The sequence below is a fragment of the Phoenix dactylifera genome, chromosome 6 (genome assembly GCF_051530095.1).
Source record: "Phoenix dactylifera cultivar Ajwa chromosome 6, Ajwa_hap1_PhDact_Kaust_v1.1, whole genome shotgun sequence".
NCBI lineage: Eukaryota > Viridiplantae > Streptophyta > Magnoliopsida > Arecales > Arecaceae > Phoenix > Phoenix dactylifera.
The window spans coordinates 26778837-26796327 of record NC_143195.1 but is presented as its reverse complement, the minus strand read 5'-3'; the positions used below and the strand labels follow the sequence as shown (position 1 = coordinate 26796327).

General features: G+C 38.3%; 1 protein-coding gene and 1 pseudogene across 3 annotated transcripts in view; both read right to left on the bottom strand.

Moving 5' to 3' along the window:
- Nucleotides 1-743: 743 nt before the first annotated feature.
- On the bottom strand, nt 744-7071 carry LOC103697836 (uncharacterized). Of its 2 annotated transcripts, XM_088723493.2 has the most exons (6): nt 6667-7068; nt 2362-2476; nt 2159-2248; nt 1263-1361; nt 1004-1151; nt 744-929 (listed from the first exon to the last, which is right to left on the bottom strand). In XM_088723493.2, exons 1-5 carry the CDS (start codon nt 6732-6734, stop codon nt 1050-1052), a joined length of 474 nt encoding a protein of 157 aa, XP_088579619.1. In that variant the 5' UTR covers nt 6735-7068; the 3' UTR covers nt 744-929; nt 1004-1049. The 2 variants fall into 2 exon arrangements, with proteins under 2 accessions (XP_088579619.1, XP_008777998.1); XM_008779776.6 differs by having other exon boundaries at nt 744-1151; nt 6667-7071.
- Nucleotides 7072-8315: 1244 nt separating this feature from the next.
- LOC120108824 (autophagy-related protein 9-like) overlaps nt 8316-17491 on the bottom strand; it is a 48022-nt pseudogene continuing 38846 nt past the window's right edge. Inside the window, exon 9 of the transcript XR_016395762.1 lies at nt 8316-9442. The product of XR_016395762.1 is annotated as an autophagy-related protein 9-like (transcript). The remainder of the gene's footprint in view (nt 9443-17491) is intronic.

The window sequence follows — 17491 nt, the reverse complement described above, 5'->3', positions numbered from 1 at the left end:
ACCCTGCAGGACCAAACCCAAAATTCTCTTATTTAGCAAGATCCATCCAGACGATGGATGGTCCTGATCCTCATCCCTGCAGAGATGGACAGCCAAGTGCAATAAACAGACGCTGATCAAAAGACAGATGAGACAGTTACGACCATCCCCAGCTCCAACCCTCGACCCTTTCACTCATTCTCTCCCCCGCTGCGTCTCACAGACCATGGACATTCTTACTCGCCTCTCCCAAAACCCACAATTTCCTTCTTACAAACCCACAACCATCAGCCTCGCTCCTCATCATCATGAGAAGAAGAAAGCCGTTCACCCCATTTCGTTAACTACAAAACCCAGACCTGAACTAGTTTTATCTTTCCGTACATACCTTAACCAATGATATCCCACCACAGGAGGCAACATACTACTAAAGCAGCCTCAGATGCACAAGTTGAAACACTACGTATGTTCCCCATACCATGGAAAATAAAAGTTCTGCACTACAAAATGTTCACGCACCACAAAGTGAAAGGCCAAGGACTTGAATAGGTAAAAGGGCTACAAAGTGCTGGTCCGACATTTCACTGCCTCAAACAAAATCAAGATTTCAACACACAAGATCAAGATTCGGAAGCTCAGGTACTGCTTTCAATCTTGGTGGGTGTCAATGCACATTCCACAAAAGCTATCAGGACCAAGAGAGAGTCCAACGATATGAGCATCCTTGACACATCGTGAAACTATAGGCCAATAGCAAAACTGGGTAATAAAAACAATTTGAACACTGTAATTAAATTAAGTTGCAAAATAAACTCAACTATGAAAGAGCTTCAACCAAAAGAAAGAGCTAGTCTCTGGAACAAACCTCCAGGAATAATAATACAATAGAAACACAAACACCTAAATCCGCCATCCACGTCTCAAATGGGCAGTGCCCCTCAAAATGGAACCTGATACAAGTTAAGCACGGAACAAGGATGATATGGCTGCTGTAGCTTCATCGTGTGTAGAGATCGACAATTACCTGACTCCCACCAACCTAACACTGCATGCGCCACCAAGTTCCCAACTCAATTTGTTTTTGATTTGGGAACCTTCTTCTTGGGCTGCCGTTTTGGAATAGAGTTCTTCATCCCCAAGAAAAAGAGTAGTGCACCAAAAAGAGCCAAATTCTGCAACAAGAACTCAAATGCAATCAATTTATTTTTTCTAGTTTTAAAATTTTAAATCATACGACCTGGCAAGAATAGACAGTCACGTGAAAAAGTAGAGACAACACACACCTGAGCAAACTTGAAGAAAAGCTGCACAAACTCTGGCCTCTCCATGTCATAGTTGTAGAAGTCATACACCACAGGAGTAATAAATGCCAGGTAAAGAAGCTGCACAAGCATCAAGTACTTCAGCATTTCTACTAGTCCCAAATTCAACTAGGTAATTAGCATTTGCTGAAATTATGCAAAACATAGGATGCGCTTTTCAGAAATACAACAGCGCAGGGTGTGAGTACTAGAAAATTACTGCCCACCCTTGTAGTCCAATCTGCAGGTTGTGCAGAAGTACTTTTTTTACACAATCATGGCACCCTGCCAATTCCCAACAGTACCAGAAACATATGTGACCAACCGAACATCTGATAATGAATGGGACCCCACTGACCACGTCCAGATATCATAATGGAAATGCTGCTAAAGCAGTTGAACCACATACCGCCCTAGTTATACAATTAAAGGCCTGTTTGGATATATTTGACTATTCCTACACGATTGGGCTGAAAATTCTGCAGAAATCAGGCCTGTTGGCCCATAGAGCATGTATTTTCTAAGAGCTTATCTAAATCCAGTCCAGATCCTAGCCTTTAAACTGCAGGAAGGAAAAAAAAAACTCTGGAGGTCCTTTTTTTTCCCCCTATAGAATATGGGCTAGATGGAGATTGGTTGATCCAGGACCATGCTTAAATGGACCGCGAATCCTATAGGATTGGACTTTTTTTTCCCCTACCAAATTTGGGCTAGATAGAGTTTGGTTGATCCAGGGCCATACTTAAATGGACAGCCAAATCTACGAATCCTACAGAATTTTCAGCCCAATCCTGTAGGAATAGCTAAAGAGACCCTAAGATGGGTTAAATAATCTAAGGAACATGGGTTAAATAATCTAGGGTACAAGAAACACAAACCAATAGATATGCTCCAAAAGAGCTGCTGAAGATGAACAGAAGACCTCCAAGCCCTTTCAGAAATATTGTAGTAGCAATAACATGTTTCATCTGGTCAGAAAAAACAAAAAAAAAAATCAACCAAGTATTTAGGAACTGCATATTTGTGACTCATGTAACATAACTTGATGAAGAGTTATATAGAAGAATTAGTTAGTAATCACCTCAACATGTGGCACTACTACCCCAAGATGGGTTGAAACATGTTTCGTGAAAAGGTTGAATTTTGGCCTAAGGGCCTTCGTTGCTGGCCCACCATCAACTCCAAATTCATTGAACCTGACCACACCATGATTTATACATTTAGCACAAAGCAACAAAATGCCCATGAATTGCAAGATAAATATAAAGCATTCAAGAAGGTGCCCAGTCAATATATCATCAAGTGAAAAATAAAGATTATCAGCAAAGGAAGGTTAACTAGCCAACTCACACATGCACACGAGTATATTGCATATACACTGATGCATGCAGATACATGAGACTACATGGCAAACATCAAAATATTCTATAAAGATTCAATGGTTCAAAATCAATTTGTGCGCGCTATCCAATTTCACACCATTGATCATGATCTACATAAAATGCCTAAAAAACAAAAATTATATGTTTCAGTGATCTAGCTATGTGTAATGTGGTTGCATATATACTGTACTAATTGTGCTAGTTTGACCGAGCATATAAATTGAAAAACCACAACCACTGACCTTGATCTGCTCAACTTAAAATACCTATGGATCATAATTCAACAGGTTTTGATGGTTAAGTTGTAGCAAAGCATCTTATCATGTCACTAAAACATGATGAATAGAGTGCATCCCCAAACTGGAGACTCATTAATTTCTGGACAGTTAACTCTTGTACAAAGGATATAACATATTGCATGGAAGGCTAATTTAACATTCTTCACCAATGCAGATCTTAGGCTTGTTCCAATCGGAATACCATATTTAGCCCTCCAAGCATCATACTAGGTGGTTTTCATGCACGGGATACATCTGCCTTTTACCAAATGAAGATAATACACCAGAAGATAATGCACCAGAAAGAGATGCACTTACTACAAAGAAAAGCTGTAACACTGTATCTGACAAAAACCAAAATAGCTCCATGTACCGAAACTACCTTGTGCAATGCACAGAGGGAATATATATTATTTGCCAATAGGCAAGCTGAAAACTTGCCCAGTCAGATGTAGACTAAATATTGCATGGAGATGGACATGAGAATCGGATTTAAAGACATGTCCAAGTATTTGACTTGGCAAGAGGACAAATGGAAATACATTGATACATAGAGAAAAAAATTAATTTTAATAAAATGATATGTTTAAATCTTGTGTCAAATAAACATTAAAAGAGATATTATTTGTTAAAGTGTTCCATTATGCATATCTCATCCAAACCTTCCAATTAGCTAAAAGATTCTAGAAAAATAACAGAGGACAGGCATTGGCACAACAGAAAGGTTGCTCCATGGTGACTAGGGTGCCACCGGTTCGAAATGCGGAAACAGGCTCAACACACGCGAGAGTAAGGTTGTGTACATCTGATCTCCCTAAACTCCATAGCGGCAGGAGCCTCATGTACTAGGATGCCCTTTTTTTATTTTAAAAAAAAATAACAATTTGCAAAGTTACTTTAATACCTTTCTTGACTAATCTCTAAAAAGAAAAAAAGCTCACTTTTAAGTTCTAATGTTATTAAAGTAGGTCAAGAACTCAATACTTGGAAAGGTCCACTTCTCTACCAATTTTCAAAAGTTACAATTAAAAAAATGATAAAAGTCCAAGTGTTTGACAGATAAGTGACGGTTCATAACATATTATGCCTTCCAAATATGGTAAAAGCACATTGTAGACAATATATCCAGACAAACATTCAACATAGAAATAAATAAATGTGGAACAATCCAAGAAATGTGGAACCATCCAAGCAACATAAATAAAATAAACCCTGCACTGGTATCACTAAAACAGGCCTCCATATGGAAGTAAATAAAAGCTTCAACCTTCAAAAGCACATACAGGTTTCATATCACACTTTTGATGATAAGAACAACAAAAAACTCATAGCTGCACCTGATCCAAATCCTTCCCCAAAAAATAACTCCTAGCGATGCAACATGTCCAAATCATGATTCTATCCCAATCATGAAGCAAGAAATAAAACAACCATGAACAAGACACTATGTTGCAGCCGATTCATGAAACTGGTTCATTGTTTCATTCAAAGAATTGGAAGATGTTAGCCTGAGTGTGGAGTACCGAAAGGCTATCAACACAAGTTCTGAAAGAATTGTAGTATAATGCAGTATAATTTCAGTTGTTATACATTTAGAACAGTTTTCTTCCAGATTGGGAGATGTGGTCTTCCTATATCCAGGTAGAAAAACAATCAAAAACTGTGTTTAGAGTAAATGGCCACAAAGCTGAATCCCCAATAGGTGAATTTCAGCATTGAACAATACAAAATATAATGTAGAAAGAGAGGGGATGAAAGATAAAATATATGATACTCAAGAAACTTTCTCTTCATGTTTCATTCCTTCTTGTCTTTTAAATTTTTACTCATGTATAATAATGAAATCAACAAAGATAAACCATACAAAAATCAACAAAGATTAGAGAAATCAACAAAGATAAATACAATAAGATCAGAGAAATCACTGTGGATAATAGCGAACAAGACAATTCACATGAATTGAAGATGAACCGTGACCATTGAAATCTAGAATACTAGAGCACATTTCAGGCTCTATATACAAGTTGATCCGCATAGATTGGATGAGAGTATTTAATAAGGTAAAGCTTACGGGATTGCTTGGATGCTTGAATATGCTATTTGTGAATAAATTCTACCCACAGCAGAATCTTAAGAGAAAGCACGATCCAAAAGAAGAGTTTGATGGACCCCCCCCCCCCAACCAAAAAAAGGAATTATGCATTCTTCACTGAACACATGATTTATGGTATTCATGTTTTTTTTTTTGGTATTGTAAATCAGAAAATTTCCCTAAATGAAAAAAATTTAGCTTCTCCCATCAATAACTTCTCAGAATCCACCATAAATGGATAATTCCATGGACTGTTATCAGGACATCCAGACATAAACTAAAGGCATACAGAATAATTGTTCGTAAATAACATATCCTCAAGGTCAATCATCCCTTTAATAATTGTCAGGACTAACATGACTAGAAAAGCGATGCCTGACAGCAATGGATGACATATTTCTTCTATAGATGTGGCATATAACTTCCTAACACTACAAGTCAAGCAGAAAACATTAAAGCTCATGCGCTTACACCTTGAAAAATTGATGATCAATTTACACATTACGAGTACTAGGAGTTTAGGACATTCATAAGATTTGTCTGGATATTGGATAATATCATGTTATCAATTGACAATAACTACTGCCTATACTCTAGATGGTAGTAACAGAACTAACATTTCCTACACGGTAGGCCTCTACTAAATAACACGCATCTACATAGGTGAAAGAAACAATGGCAATGTGAATTTTAGAATTCTTCAGAATTGGAAAAATTCATCACTTGGGTATGAAGAATTTAAGACGGTCATAAATGATCAGCAACAGTAGTTTTCAATTCATCAAAAGATAATAATACATGAAAAATTAATATCACAGCCCCAAATAATACCATTTAGGTCACACAAAGTTCCCTTAAGAAGACTGGATAATTGCAACACTACCGGGTTGATAACAACATTCAAAAGTTCAATAATAGCAAGCAAATATCCCATGCATCATTCTCAACAAGAATCTTTCTTCCTTAATTCTCAGCTTCTTCCCTCCATTCAACTGTAATCATAATACTAGATTGCAACTTTCACATTCTCCAAATCCCCCGCACTGCAATAACCATAACCATCAGGCCTTGTCTCCCAACTACATATGGTGATTTGGCAAAGTCTCTAACTCAGATCAGTCAAGCTTAAAAACGCAAATAGATCTACAGTAGACAAAATGATATATAAAAAGAAATGCGATCTTCATAAAATAGGCCTTGTATAGGATCTCCAACATGAATCAAGACCCCGAACCCAGCTCAAAATGCTGAATTTGCTGAAAATACAATATAAAACCATCCCTCAGCTCAAAACCACCAGATCTGAGCCACAGCACCATGTCAGTCCAAGCAGATATCTATAAAGACAACCAAAAAAAAAATACCTATCGCACCAAGAAAACCAGAAAATCAATCTTTTGCGCAAAAAACAGAGCAGAAACCAGGAAGCCTCTTCCCGGGACTCTTCGCCATATTTCTTAAATCCAAGGCCAGAAATCAAGCAAAGACCAAGGATTCCTGAAACCCTAGCTACCTCCAGATCAATTCCAGCGAGAACAACAGCAGATCTAGCGAAGAACGACCCAAAAGGAGTACGAGAGCACGATCAAAATGGAAGACGGGAAACGAGGAAAAGAAAGAAGTAGAGAACTTACTCCTGGTATGCGGAGAGGAGGAAGACCGACGCGAAAAGGACTCTTCCAGCGAAAGACACGAACCCCATCTTCCACGCGAAGAAAAAGCTCCGATCCGATCCAAAGACCAGAGAACGGGAAAGAGAGTGGGAGGACGGAGAGCGAGGAGATCTCTCGCTCGCTGTCTCCGATCGGATTCTTCGAACGAAAGGAAAGCTCTGAACAAGCGTCGAAAGTCTGGAAATCTATGAGACGAGACCGCCCGGATCTCTCTTTTAAAGCACGCAACGGAGCAAGGAGACTGGGACCTCAGACCGGCCACGCGGCCGCCCAAATTAATTGCACATGGATCTTCGCAGAAACTTCCGGATTACCACTCCGCTCCTTCCCCCCCGCGCCGGTGGCAGGCCGCGCTCTCCCAGCGACCCACCGCTCGCTTCACTACGCGCATAGGAATTTATATGCAAACAAAAGATCTGTTCCTTACGTGGCAACCAAGGACGGCAGATCTGGAGTTCGCATGAAATATTTTATGCAGTCACGTGCATCTGAAGCTTCCGAAAGGGAAACGGGAAACGCGGTTAACATGGCTCGTAGAAGTGAAACAGCAAGCTTTCCGGCGGTAAGAGCAGGGGGGTCCCACTCCTGATCCGGTGGGACGCACGGATGGGGACCACTGCTTAGAGAATCTCGTGATTCGTGAGGCATGACCGTTGGATTCTGCAATGCTTTTCTGCTGGGATCGGACGGTCCAGATTGAGAATCTGTTGCAATCGGATTATGGAAATGTTTTGTTTTATTTTCTAAACCAATTTCTAGGACTTACTTCAAAGCAAAGAATTTATTGAGCCATATGACATGGTAGTTGGAAAAACTCCTTGTTAGTTTACATAATCTTGTCGGCTTATTAGAATCACCAAGTGTCTGGAATATATTTAAACTGCAAATGATTTCCATTTTCCAATTTTTATAATTGATCTGAAATGGGCTCCAATATTGATTCCTCAGGCTGCCTTAACCTCCATCTAGCAGGACAAAGGAAAGGAAATTACAGTGATTACAAAAAAACAATGACATTGTTAAGTAGCTTAAAACAGAAAAGGAGGGCAAAACAGAAAAGTAAGGACTTGAAATATCTTATCAAGATTGAAGAGAAAACTTCTAAGTTCTGGTTGAAGAGTTCAGTAGCTTTCTTTCTGATGAGGAGACTGGGTTGTAGAATTGTATTAGCCCCTGAATGATTCACCTCTAGTCACATTCACACAAGTAACCAACCTTCCTTTTGCCGCCGAGGCTGCCTAATCGTATGCAGCAGGAGCGAGCAAGGGAACTCCTTTGGTTTTGGAAGGCACATGAGTCCGAATGCTATTATGAATGTGCGAACGACACTACACTACATAGGTACTTGTGCAGGTGAGGCATCGGTCGGTCCTAGAAACAGCGGCAGTACTTTCCTCTCCGGAGAAGCAATCTAATCCATCTCAAAATATAAAGTTAGGGATGATCAAAGTACAGGGGCCAAACCACAATTATAGTCAACTACGCATTGTTTCAGCTGCTCAAGTGACTAGCTAATCCAACCAGCTAGTTACGGCTGCAGATTTAATCCTCCGTTATGCTTTCCCTGTTAGCATGAGTGTGGAGTACCGAAAGGCTATCAACACAAGTTCTGAAAGAATTGTAGTATAATGGAGTATAATTTCAGTTGTTATACATTTAGAACAGTTTTCTTCTAGATTGGGAGATGTGGGCTTCCTATATCCAGGTAGAAAAACAATCAAAAACTGTGTTTAGAGTAATGAATCTATGTACAAAAGAATACCGCCAATCTCCCACAACAGTTTATGCACATCAGCCTCCACACTAGCCCTTATACTTTTTCCTTTGAAGATTAAGAGTGTGTCTAATATTGGGCCGCAAAGCAATAGTTACACATCTTTGTGTGTTCCATTAAACTGGATCATTGCTCCTCGGTATTATCCTTACAGGAAGACTTATTAATGGACCACCAAAGACATCTGTTACTTGGCGGTTCGATTCTTCATTCTTTCGGGTGTCATCAGCAAAATGGAGATCAAACTCTTCATCTTTATCGGAGTCATCCATGAACATTGTCCTGGAAATCATGCGGAGGTTCCTCCAGTCACCATTGCCTCTGTCATTGCTCCCTTGCTCCTCCATACTTCTCTCTGACAAATCATCACTCTGACGACTGAAATTGTGATGACCAAAGCTTGGAGGCTCAAGAAAACTAGCTTGGGGCCCCGATGACGGAGAGATGGAGTGGGCCCACCAATGTTTAACAGCGTGATTTTCTGGATCCCTTTGCTGAAGGACATCATTGCTGAGGAAAGGGCTGGAAGATGGAACCTCTAAGTGACTCTGTATTCTATCGAAGAAGGGAAGACCCCAGCTTTTATCTTCCTCATCAAATTCAGCTTCTCGCCGGTTCATTATATCTTGGCTTGGCCCAGGTGTAGCTTCAATGGGTGATGGAGCCAAGTCATTAGAGTTGTCTACTGGATGTAGAGGCCAAGATGTGTAATACCAATCTAGCAGACAATGGTCCAAGGTATTATTGGTTGTACAAATGCCCCTGCTGCAAACATTCCTTGAGAGTAGCCTATGCGTAATTTCACCTTGGCCTTTTAAACTTGAGGTAAACTGCCATGTCCTGTTTGGTGAACATTTCTGACAAGATCCTGGATGCATCAGTTGCTCCCTAAATTTGCTAAGGTTGGAGAGGAATTGTCGACCATGAGCACTTGGTTCCCTAAATTGATAGGTGCTATGGAAACTGTACAACAAAAATACAATAATACATGCAAGAATACAAGAATGAGATACATAGCTTAGCAACCACCACACTAAACATTATAATACAATAATACATGCAAAACAAACTCTCCATATTAGATCAAACACAGAGACCCATATTGTTGCATTGAGTTCAACAGGCATTTGCATTAGTTAGTTTTATTTATTACAAAAACCTTCTCTCCCTCCCTTCACCTAAGCAGTATACCTTTGTAACCCTAAATTTGAAAAATAGGCAGGAGGTTGTCACAAGATAGTTAGTCCTTTCTTTTTTTATTTATCTGTTCTCGATTTTTCATATTTGGACCAGAATCTTAGAATTTTCAACTTCTAATTTAAAAATGATGATATAATTTTCTCAGGTTACAAAAAAAAAAAAGCATAACCAACACATGTGTCCGATAAACTAGGCCAAGTCATTGCTACAAGTCATAAATTTCACGAGTTCTCTAAGCATGATTGTCAATGATATATATAAAGTCTAGTGAGTGAGAGAGAGGTAAACTAGGTTTCGGATGACCAGATCTGAAGTTGGATTCGATAGTGAAACCGAAGACAAAGGTCTGACGACAAGGATCCGAGCCATTGAATATGATATCCTACCTATAAACTGCCTACACACCAAAAAGATTACTTAGTCAACTTTGGGAGACACTTCCAAGGTTCACTAGAACCTCCTTCCAAATCCTTTTATTTACTGAGTGCTTTCATTTTAAGTTTTTCATCCATGTTTGTTAATGTGTTCTACTTTATTATGATTGTTTTCTTTCTTGTATCTCTCTTCTTTCATCATTTTCCTTGTTTCCTTAGTCTTTCAATATAATTGTCTTGATATGAACTGCATCTTGTTAGTTTCTTTCAATGTTACTCAGACACGTGAGACAAGCATTTAAGTGTCCAAGTGTCCAGAGAATTCGACAAGGGAACTCTTAAGAATCATATGGTTGAAGGGTTTTAGCATGTTATAATGCGCAGCGGAAGTTAGGAATTTTAAAAATTTCTTGATAAAGTTCCTTAACATAAAACCCTTATAAGCCAAGATCACCTTAATGGAAGCAATCAAATAATATAATATAAATGCAGAAATAGAAGAATACCTCTAACGCTAATCCAATATGCAGAATTTCCACTAGGTGCCCAAGTGTTCACCCTCCAACGTTGATCCACACGAAAACTTGATTTAAGTCTTAAGCTCCAAAGACTTTGATCCTTAATGCAGAATTCTTAAAGAACTCTAATGGCTTGCTTTCCTTTCTTTCTATTTTTCTTTAACCTTCTAAAATTACTTCTAATCCTTTTGTCCTAAAGAAGACCACCTTGTCTTGGCTTAGGACACACTAGAAGCAATGCTAGAAAGAAAGAAACTAATGTAAGAAAGAAAGAAGAGAGGAGTGGGGTGGAGTTGGAATTATGAAACCCATGGAGTGCTAGCCTATTTATAATAGGTGTAGGGATGCATCTCCAAGGGATGCTTCCCATCCATACATCCTTTCATGAAAGGACATCATCTAAGGGCCATATCAAATAAGAGGAGGTGCAGATCAAGTGAAGAGGTGTATCAAATGATATGTCCTTTCATGTGGTGCCATATTTTGACCAAGTCAACATCACATGCTAATCACATGTCCATCATGCCTCACCTCTTGATCTTTCATGATGATGATCCAAGGGCTCCAATGCAAGGCGCCATTTACTTGACTCATTATGTCTTCATCCAATGGTGGGATTAAGATCCAATGGTCAATTATGATAGCCATCCTCTAACCCAATCCAATTGGGTTAAACCAACTCTCCATTATGTCTGCATCCAACGGTAGATCAAGATCTAACGGTCTAGATTGAATGATTTATTAAATCTAATCCAATTAGACTCAAACCAAGCCAATTAGGTGCCAACTCTTGGCTAACCCATATTAGAAGATGATCTAATCAAATTAGATCAATTAAGAATCAGATTCGAATCCAATTCGAATCAAGAGCTAAGGGTTTGCAACACCTGCTAGGATGTCTATCTTGCAAACATGATCTAATCCAATTAGACCCTTAATAAGTTTTTCTTGTGTGTGACCCATTGGGTTCCATACTTAGCCAGCAATAGGTGTGAGTGCAAGTTGACCCAACTTGATTAGAACTCTTCTAATCGATTTAAGTCCAAACTGCGCGAACCCAAACTTAACAATTAGAATCCTTTCTAATTGGTGATCGAATTAAACTCTTTAATTCGATCAAACCTATAAGACAAGATTGACGTCTAGCAACGTGTCATGTCTACCCGAAAAATATGGAATTTGGTGGAAATACCAAAAATACCCTTCAGTGGCAAGTTACCGTGCAATTCAATCCTTTAATCAAACTGCATCCCGAATATGTATATGAGTATGAATATATGTCAAACTCAATTTTATATTCATATATTTCTCAATCTTCTAATGATAATTCGAATAATGAAATATTAGAAACTCTTTCTAATTTTCATTGTGCTTTGATCAAAGACTTTCTGAATTATCATATGATTAGAATAAATAGGATGCGATCTTCTCTTACTAGAAGTGATTAATTCCTTGTTGACCTACTCATAACCTTCGTACACATTCCACCATATCCAGAAGACCTCGTACATAACTTATTATCATGAATGAGTGGAAACCAAAATATGGATTTATGTGCACAAGATACTATGGTGATCTCAGGTCAAAGGATCAGTTGCACAACTCCCACTAAGAGAATCATCTTTTGACATGTAAGTAAGACTTCATAAGATTTCTCTTTGTAGGTCAATTCAGTGAACTCATTTCTCTAATGAGCACCCACATCTTTGTATTAGTGTCTCCACACAAGTGATTGTGAGATCAATCACCCTCTGCATCGAGCATACATAAGATGTGCCAGTCTTTCCGGGAAACATTGATCCTCGACTCAATGTACCAATGACTGGGAATATTTAAGATTAGGATTTTAAGATTTTAGGTCTCTCTAGTATGATCTCATCATAGCCTCAAAATCATTGTCTTAATCTAAGAGGTTCATCACAAATATAATCAACAGCATATGATGAAACACAATGCCTTTATTTATATTAAATGTCATGTACATGATTTAGAAAATCAAAAGAAAATCCTTCACAATACATATTGCGATTGGCTTGTAGGGCATCTACTCTTTCAATCTCCCACTTGCACTAAAGCCAATCGCCCTTATATTTCATCCCCATACAATCGAGGTGGCGATCGAACTGCTGTTGTGGTAGAGCTTTAGTGAACGGATTTGCTAAGTTGTTCTTTGTGTCTACTCGTTCAATGACTATGTCTTGTCTCTCGACAATCTCTCGAACGAGGTGGAAGCGTCTTAGAATGTGCTTGGATTTGTGATGAGATCTTGGTTCCTTTGCTTGAGCAACAGCTCCAGTGTTGTCACAATAAACTGGAACTGGTCCAGCAATCTCAGGAACTACTCCCAACTCAGCGATGAACTTCTTCATCCAGACAGCTTCCTTAGCGGCCTCACTTACAGCGATGTATTCTGCCTCAGTAGTTGAGTCAGCTACAGTTTGCTGCTTGGAACTCTTCCAGCTCACTGCACCACCATTTAGGGTAAAGACATACCCTGAAGTGGACTTGCTATCATCTGGGTCTGATTGAAAACTAGAATCAGAAAATCCTTCTAGTTTCAACTCAGATCCTCCATAAATTAGAAAAATATCTTTAGTCCTTCTTAAGTACTTAAGAATATTTTTCACAGCTATCCAATGATTTTCTCCTGGATCAGCCTGGAATCTGCTTGTTATGCCTAAGGCATAAGCAACATCAGGCCTAGTACATAGCATAGCATACATAATTGATCCTACTGCCGAAGCATAGGGAATAGAATTCATTCTATTCCTCTCTTCAGATGTCTTAGGAGACATCTTCTTAGAGAGACGTATGCCATGACTCATAGGTAAGTAACCTCTTTTACTTCCTTCCATGCTGAATCTTTTCAGCACACGATCTATGTACTTAGATTGGGACAAGCCTAACATCCTTTTAGATCTATCCCTATAGATCTTTATACCAAGTATATAGGATGCTTCTCCCAAGTCTTTCATGGAAAAGCTTTTTGATAGCCAAGTCTTGACCGATTGTAACATTGGAATATCATTTCCAATGATTAGTATGTCATCTACATACAATATTAAGAAGACAACGGCACTCCCACTAGTCTTCTTGTACACACATGGTTCATCCACATTTTTGATAAAACCAAACTCTTTGACTGTTGTATCAAAACGGATGTTCCAACTCCTCGATGCTTGCTTTAATCCATAAATGGATCTCTTAAGCTTGCATACTTGATTTGCTCTCCCACTTGAGACAAATCCTTCTGGCTGTGTCATGTAAACCTCTTCCTCAAGATAACCATTAAGGAAGGCGGTTTTGACATCCATCTGCCAAATTTCATAATCATAGTATGCAGCTATTGCAAGCAAAATCCGAATAGATTTAAGCATGGCAACTGGTGAAAAAGTTTCATCATAGTCAATTCCTTGCTTTTGCCTGAAACCTTTTGCCACCAATCTAGCCTTGTAGGTTTCTACTTGGCCACCTGCTCCAATCTTCTTCTTATAGACCCATTTGCAACCTATAGGATTTACACCTTCTGGTGCATCAACCAAAGTCCATACTTGGTTGGTATACATAGAGTCTATTTCGGATTTCATAGCTTCTAACCATTTGTTAGAGTCATTACTCATGATAGCTTCCGAATAGGTCAGAGGATCATCATTTTCGACGATGTGGGCTTCATCATTCTCAATGATAAACCCATATCTCTTAGGTGCATTTCGCACTCTATCTGACCTTTGGAGAGGAGATGTGTGTTGTGGTTGTACTTCATCAATGGGTACATCTGGTTGAAGAATTTCTTGTGTTTCTATTTGTAGGTCTTGAACTTCATTAAGTTCAATTCTTCTTTCACTGCCCTTTTCTAAGATAAACTCTTTTTCTAAGAAAGTGGCATGCCTACTAACAAATACCTTTTGTTCAGTAGGGTGATAGAAGAGATATCCAATACTTTCTTTGGAATAACCTATAAATGTACATTTATCTGATCTAGCACTTAGTTTATGTCCAAAATTTCTTTTGACATATGCTTGGCAGCCCCATATTTTAAAATATTTAAGATTGGGCTTTCTACCTCTCCATATCTCATATGGAGTACTAGATACAGATTTTGAAGGTATCCTGTTTAGCACATATGTAGCAGTTTCTAAGGCATAACCCCAGAAGGAAATAGAAAGATCTGTAAAGCACATCATGGATCTTACCATATCTAATAGAGTACGATTCCTCCGTTCAGCTACACCATTTAGTTGTGGCGTATACGGAGGTGTCCATTCAGAGAGAATGCCCTTTTCTTTAAGATGATTTAAAAATTCACTAGAAAGGTATTCACCTCCTCGATCAGATCGAAGGATTTTAATACACTTTCCGGTTTGTTTTTCAACCATACTTTGATACTCTTTAAACTTATCAAAGGCTTCGTATTTATGTTTCATAAGATACACAAATCCGAACCTTGATAAATCATCAGTGAATGTGATGAAGTAAGAGTATCCGCCTCTAGTTGGAGTTGTCATAGGACCACATACATCTGTATGTATAAGTCCTAATAACTCACTTGCCCTTTCTCCATGTCCAGTGAATAGAGACTTGGTCATTTTTCCCATAAGACAAGATTCACAAGTTCCTAATGATTCATAATCATAAGGATCAAAGAACTCTTCTTTGTATAACTTGTTGATTCTTGATTCACTTATGTGACCAAGTCGGCAATGCCAAAGGAGGGTATTATTCACTTCCTCTCTCTTTCTTTTATTGCTTTTATTAATATGAAAGACATTGTCATTAAGTAATAAAACTAGAAGACCATTTTCCATAATGCCATTGCAAAGATGCTTATTAGAAAAATAAATAGAGCAACCATTGCCCTTTCCATTAATTTCAAAACCTTTCTTTAACAACAAAGGAATGGAAATTACATTTCTAATAATTTTGGGCATATAATAACAATCTTCTAATTGTAGGAGCTTTTCCGAAGGCAATTCCAAGTTGTAGGTTCCAACAGCTTCAGCCTGGATGGACTCTCCTCCAGCGCCATACAGCTCGAAGTCACCTTTCTTCAAAATTTTAATTTTCTGTAGTCCATGCAAAGATTTGCAAATGTGAAAACCACAGCCGGTATCCAATACCCATGAATTTGAATTTGAAGAACTTAATGACAAGTTGGCATGTAACATAAACATACCTTTTGATGCAACTCTTGCATCGGTCTTCATACTTGCAAGAAAACTCTTGCAATTCCTTTTCCAGTGGCCAGCTTTGCCGCAATGAAAACAGGTACTTGATCCGGAGTTTTTCTTTCCTTTTTTCTTTTTGATGCTACTCTTGGGGTTCAATCGTTTCTTAGAACCCTTATTTCCCGATTTTCTCATAGAGGTGCTATTTATAAGAAGGAGTGGACCTTTATCCTTCTTAATATGCCCTTCAGCTATTTTGAGCATATTTAACAGCTCAGGCAGGGAGGTGTTCAGCTTGTTCATGTGAAAGTTCACAACAAACTGAGAGAATGAATTAGGCAGTGATTGCAGGATCAAATCCTGACTGAGCTCACTATCCATAGCAAAACCTAATTGACTTAATCTGGTGATCAAGTCTATAACCATAAGAACATGGTTTTGCACTGGAGTTCCTTCATTCATTCTAGCACGGAACAACTGCTTAGATATCTCATACCTAGCAGTCCTGCTTTGTTCTCCATACAACTCTTTTAAATTGAGAAGTATGTATTGAGTGTCCATGCCTTCATGTTGCCTCTGTAATTCATTGTTCATAGAGGCAAGTATGATACATTTGACAGTCACACTGTCATTTTTCCACATCTTATGTGTGGCAACCTCCTCTTCTGTAGCATCATCCCCTAGATCTCCAAGATCAGGGGTTTCAAGTATATAGGAAATTTTCTCCTGAGTGAGTACTATCTTTAAATTCCTCAACCAGTCCACATAGTTTGGTCCGGTCAACTTGTTGGCATCTAAGATGCCTCTTAGTGAAAGTGAAGAAGCCATTTAATAATTCTATATATGCAAGAACAAAACTAATATAAGCAGACCAATCATGATGACATGTTTGCAACTAAATAAGGACTTTAATCTAATTTGTCTCCTACTATTTTTATCGAATATCATAGCCCTCTCCTATGATAAACGTGAAAATATAATTTTTCTGAGTAGGGTTGAGATCCTAATTCATCATAAAAAGCCTTGTGTTTACACAACAAACTCTTATGAGTTCAAAGGTAGGAAACTCTTTCCAATTGCATCTCATGCAATTCTCAACTTTATCTTGTCCTCTTAAAATACTTATTGCCTTGTGTTAGCACAACAAACAATAATATTTTAGTTAAGTCAAACCCTTCATTTCCATATAGTCATATTCGAATAATATTGCCCTTGTGGTTGCACAACAAGGCAATATATATTAAAATATGCCATAAGCATCTTAATGCACCAAGACAGTATAACATCAGTCCCCATTGCAAGTCTTGTGTTAGCACAACAAACTAGCATGGATCTTGACATAATAATATCGAGGCATGAAGGAAGGCTATCAATAGTGTTATATCAATATTAAGCTTATCCATAATAGGCAATCAAACAATTGGCCAGGTAAGCAGGTGGGAGGCTCCCCTTACTCAGAGAGTAAGGTCCTAATTAAGTAACCACCTTTAGTGCTTTCCTTAGACACCAATTAGATTAATTGTTCTAGAATGGGTTAGCTCAAAGTTTTTCAACACTATGACTTAATATAAATTTTTATTGAGGGCTTACTAGTCTCTAGCACATTCTTTAATTGTAACATACATTTAACATGTCTAAAATAAACTATTATGCATCATGGCTATCTCATAGCATGTATAAATCATAAGCAATTAATTAACATGCTTCAACATATTTTCATATGGAAAATTTCATATCATGATATTTTATTACATA

Coding starts and splice junctions, on each gene's coding strand:
- LOC103697836 (XM_008779776.6), bottom strand. CDS start 6,734: ATGGGGTTCGTGTCTTTCGCTGGAAGAGTCCTTTTCGCGTCGGTCTTC. Junction 2,249..2,361: donor TAGTAGTGCCACATGTTGAG/GTGATTACTAAC, acceptor TTTTCTGACCAG/ATGAAACATGTTATTGCTAC. Junction 1,362..2,158: donor CTTTTGGAGCATATCTATTG/GTTTGTGTTTCT, acceptor ATGCTTGTGCAG/CTTCTTTACCTGGCATTTAT.